This window comes from Myotis davidii, unplaced genomic scaffold, assembly GCF_000327345.1.
Source record: "Myotis davidii unplaced genomic scaffold, ASM32734v1 scaffold62, whole genome shotgun sequence".
Classification (NCBI taxonomy): Eukaryota; Metazoa; Chordata; class Mammalia; order Chiroptera; family Vespertilionidae; genus Myotis; species Myotis davidii.
Genome location: NW_006295180.1, coordinates 4,394,017 through 4,398,738, shown reverse-complemented (window position 1 = coordinate 4,398,738; position 4,722 = coordinate 4,394,017). Strand labels below are relative to the sequence as shown.

The following is a 4,722-nucleotide window of genomic DNA, read 5'->3' as shown; positions in this document are numbered from 1 at the left end:
CGTGGCCGGCGTGGGTGGGGGGCTGATGGCTGTTTGCAGGCTGGCCATGCCCCCATCAGGGTGAGGGTCCCTGCTGTGGGGCATGGCCGGCCTGGGCGAGGGGCTGAGGGCTCTTTAGGGACAGTTTACAGGCTGCCCAAGCCCCCGGCTTTGTCTCGAAGGATCTCTGGAAGGTCTCCGGAAGGTCTCCCAGTCTAATTAGCATATTACCCTTTAATTAGTATAGATAGCATATAATTGTTTTCATCATGTTAAACTTAAAACGTTATGGATGAGTCAGGGGTCTCTTTTGAGTAGTATTCCTAAACCAGTGCTCTTTTCAAATGTAATCCTATTTTCAGTTTGGTTATATATCCCCCAGATTTTTGCTTCTACATTACATGCATGCATGCATGCATACATACATGTACATGTGTGCCTACATGTATACACATCTATAAAAATATGAGGGTAATATGCTAATTAAACCAAACATCCTTCCAGACGAAGCTGGGGCCAGAGGGAAGCTTGGGTTCTGGGTGCCTGCTGGTGGCCGGAGGGAAGCCAGCCCAGGTCCCCAGTGCCTGCAGGCAGCCAGAGGGAAGCCGGTGCCGGCGGCGGGGGAAGGAAGGCCTACTCATGCACGAATTTCGTGCATCGGGCCTCTAGTATGTATATATGTACTATTAAAGAATATATATCGTTTTATATTTTATCTTTATTGTATAAATTGTATGTTTTATGTTTTTTTCTTTGTCAATTCTTATAGATTTATATTTTTCTTCTGAATAGATTTCTCTGTCAAATAATTATAAATTTGGTGCTCTCAAATAATTTATCTCTGTTCTTATTTCTATATATTTGACCATTCTAGGGTATGTAGACAGCTTTTTCTAGATAAATAGTTTTAAGGCCTTTCAATCTATTAGATGGCATTCTATAATTTAAATATTTCTTACTTTATGATTTCCAAATGTGCTTTTCAAATCATCCACTTAGATACATTATTATATATGCTGTGTTAATAAGGTCAAGTGTTGAATCAGATGGGTCTGAGGCTTCTTGTAATGGTGATTCTCTCATTCTTGGAAGTGCACATTATCTAAAAATCTTTTCTGAAACATCAAGTTCATCTTCTGTTTTTATTAGATATCACCATAGTGGTCTCCAAATAACCTTAATAAGCAATTTTATATGCTAGATTGTAAAATGGAATCATCAAATATCCTGATATTTTATATGACATTTAAAAATTAATTTATTTTACTGAAAGAAATAAAATGATTAATATTAAAATGAATAATTTAGAAATTAAATTGTATAGTTTTTGTATTATCATTTATAATTATCAATATTGTTATGTATGTTTATAAAATGCTGATGAATTATGGCCAGTTCAATGCCCAGATGAGAGATTATGTACATTAATGAATTATTTATTTTTATGAACATATTTTTTTGTGTCAAGCAACATGTAGCATAAATATGTATTTTGTGTTGAATAGAAAAGCCTGTTTTTAAGTTAAGTCGGTAAATGTAGCATGATAAAGTCTAACTTTTACCAATCACATGGAAATTCCTTTATAGAAAATTTATAAAAAGAGAATGATCAATGACTAACTCAGTTTTGATGAAATGAAGAGATCTTAAGTTAAAGCCATGCAGTCTCTCTAAAATGAATTACTGTGCCCTTTTGTTTCTCTCCCTCCTATCTCATCCAGGTGCAGCAGTAGCAGGCATTTACCGAGTAGCAGGGAAGAACATGGCCCCTTTGGAAGCCCTGGTGTGGGGCGTTGGACAGACTGTACTGACATTGATCATCTCCTTTTCAAGGATCCTCGCCACACTTTGAGGTTTCTGTGGAAATGTCTGACCTTACATAAGGAAAAGATGTACAGATTCTCTGAAAATGGCATTGTTAGCAAGTGGGAATTAAATTATACAGGAATCCTGGAAGGAGCAGGTCGGAGCATAAGGCCTTGAGCTGTGTGGAAAGATTGCCCTCTGGTGTTCAAGTGATTGCACTACCGCACTGCACCTTACGTGCCTCCATCCCAGGCAAGGCGAATTACACTCTGAGAAGCTACAAGAAAACGCACCTTGTTTAGCTGCCAATCAGGTTAACATTGGTGTTGAATCATCGTTTTTAACAGTGTTGTGTTTAAGTTACAGGGACATTTTGAAGAATTGATATATGTGCCAAACTCTCTTCTTTTTTTATAAATTGGTCATGTGACAGTTTGCAAGTGTAGATGTAGATGAGACAAGTGCTGTGAAAATGTTTGACATGAATTCAGGTCACGTAGTGAGACTTTGTAACTAAATCCTGTGTGAGTGCCGAATACCGAATTGTTTACTAGGAGATAAATTATTTTATTTTTAATGTTGAACTTTTCTGGGATTTAGGGCTTTAATATGGTTAGGCTTTATTGTTATTTAATTTATGTGGAAAATAATATTAATGGAAAACTAGCTAAACTCTTTTAAGGACTCAAAGTAGATCTATAGGGTGCATCCTTTTCATGAACATAAATAATACTTTTAATAGTTTCCTTCATACATAAATGTTCTATTGATATGAATTAAAAAACTTTATCGGTAACACACATTGATTGTAGTTTGTGTGTCATAAAAGTATTATTTGAAATTTTTCTTAAAAATTTTGTTAGAAAACAAGTCTGAAATGCATGTTGCATTCTTTGACCCTCTAAAGAAAGTTTTGCCCTGTGTCTCATGGAGAAAACATCTTCACAACTGTTCCTCAGTGGGGTTCTATGACTTGTTGCCTCTGTCTTGATTTTTGACAAAGTGTAAGCAGTCTTTAATTCTGGAGTATTAACTATATTTAAAGAGTGGCCTAAATTAGGCTGTGAAAACAAAAAGCCTCATTTGTAGATAAGTAACAGTAAGTTATCTAGGGAGATTAATAAACTATCTTACTTTGGATATGTGGTAACAAAATTTCACTAAATAAGAATTGAGGAATTTAGTAAATCTGGCAGTCCATCTCAGTGTTTAAAACAGTACTGAAATATATTTGAGTGATTCATTTTAGTTCAGTTCTTGATTTATGCTAAGTTTATTAGAATGTGATGGCATTTATTAGAAATGAAAAAGTCTTTAGTATAAAATATTTTAAGAGATTTTGGCAACATATACTTGTTTTTAAGACTACACGAAGTAAGGGAAACAGAACCTGCTTGAACTTATCTCCTCCTGACATTTTTTAAAACCAGGTACAATTATAAATGTTCTTACTCAAAGGAGAGCTATTGCAGAGAATGCGAAGTGAAGGACAATCCAGAAAAACATTGACGTGCTTCAGCCTTGCTGCTTTAGAACCTGGTTGGGTAACAAGTAGGTTCCTATTAGGTCCCATTCAAATTTAAGGCCTTTGCTACACAGGTCACTTTTCCTTCACCAAAAAAATAGTGAGGAGTTGGTGGGAGAGGAGAAGCTACTTTTACCAGTAGGAAAGCCAATTTGGGGAATTTTCTAATTCTGTGGCTTGGAAATTTTTTAAAAAATAACAATTAGCATCTATGCACTTAGAGATCTTTGAAGTAAATCTTAAAATTGATTTTAAATATGTATAACCCTGAAATCAATTTCATGTGTTCTTTATATTTTTGATGTTTTCCAAATTAAATTTAGGCACAAGTTTTCCAATTTAAATTTAGGCATAAGTTTTCCAAATCAGTTTGATTTATCCTTTTCTGTTAGTCTTGAATTCAGTGTTCTTTTTTTATGTTGGCTATTCTGTCAATAATTTAAAGTGTTTGTATTCTTTGAGAGGAATTACCAATAACATATTGAAGATGTACAAAATGAAAAATTTTAACATATAGTTATGTTGTGATTTAAGAAAGTTATCCTGGTGAGGTAATATGGAACATATGGTTCAGAATCAAAAATTAACCGGAAAATAACTTGATACATAAATATATGAATGCATGGACCAAAGAGATTCAAACTCCCATTTTTACTCTTAGAATGGAAGTATAATTTGATATATAATAATTAGTTTGTAAAGTGTCCTAATCTCATTATCAAGTTGCTTTATATTATGAAGTGTGTGTGTGTGTGTGTGTGTGTGTGTGTGTGTGTACTTTTAACTTGTAGGGGAATTTTTGTTTTGTTTTTGCTGTTTTCAGCTCTTTCCATTGGGATTTTGTGCAACTGTCATTCTTTTGATGTTTTGAAATATAGTTGAATGGTGTGCATTGATGAAATTGTCTTAATAGATATTTCTATGTTGAGATTTTTTTTAAAGTTAGTGGTTTTCCTACAGATACAAGAAACATGTAATGATATATATCCACATACACCTATATATCATTATATACGTCCACACAAAGCTGCCATGTGTGAACGCAGTCTAGCTGGACAGCTTCTGTTCCAGGAACACATCCATGCTCTAGTGGAGAATTTGTTCAGCTGAATGATCTTTTAAACAGGTTTGAGGATGTTTGAGATTTTTTAATTTGGGGAGATTTTTCTTGGTTTAATAGTGCTGGAGACCCTTGTTTTGATATGACAAAAGCTCTTATTGATGTATTTGCGTTACACTTATTTAAAATGTGTATGTGATTTAGCAGTAAATTCTCTTTGATTAAAGCAGGAAGGATAGAGGAAATCATCTGCAGTTTACACATCTTTATTTTTTTTTCATGTGTAGTAAAGTATTGCTGACAATGAAATCAGTTCCCCAAAGAAGAGACTCTTATATGCCCAAACTAGTTA

At 34.3% G+C, this 4,722-nt stretch overlaps 1 protein-coding gene across 1 annotated transcript in view; it reads left to right on the top strand.

Annotated features, from left to right (window-relative positions):
* Positions 1 to 3,615, top strand: part of TMEM170B (transmembrane protein 170B) — a 35,646-nt gene extending 32,031 nt beyond the window's left edge. The window contains exon 3 of the mRNA XM_006769728.2: positions 1,701 to 3,615. Coding sequence (XP_006769791.1) covers positions 1,701 to 1,831 — 131 coding nt within the window. The 3' untranslated portion in view covers positions 1,832 to 3,615. The remainder of the gene's footprint in view (positions 1 to 1,700) is intronic.
* Positions 3,616 to 4,722: the final 1,107 nt, after the last annotated feature.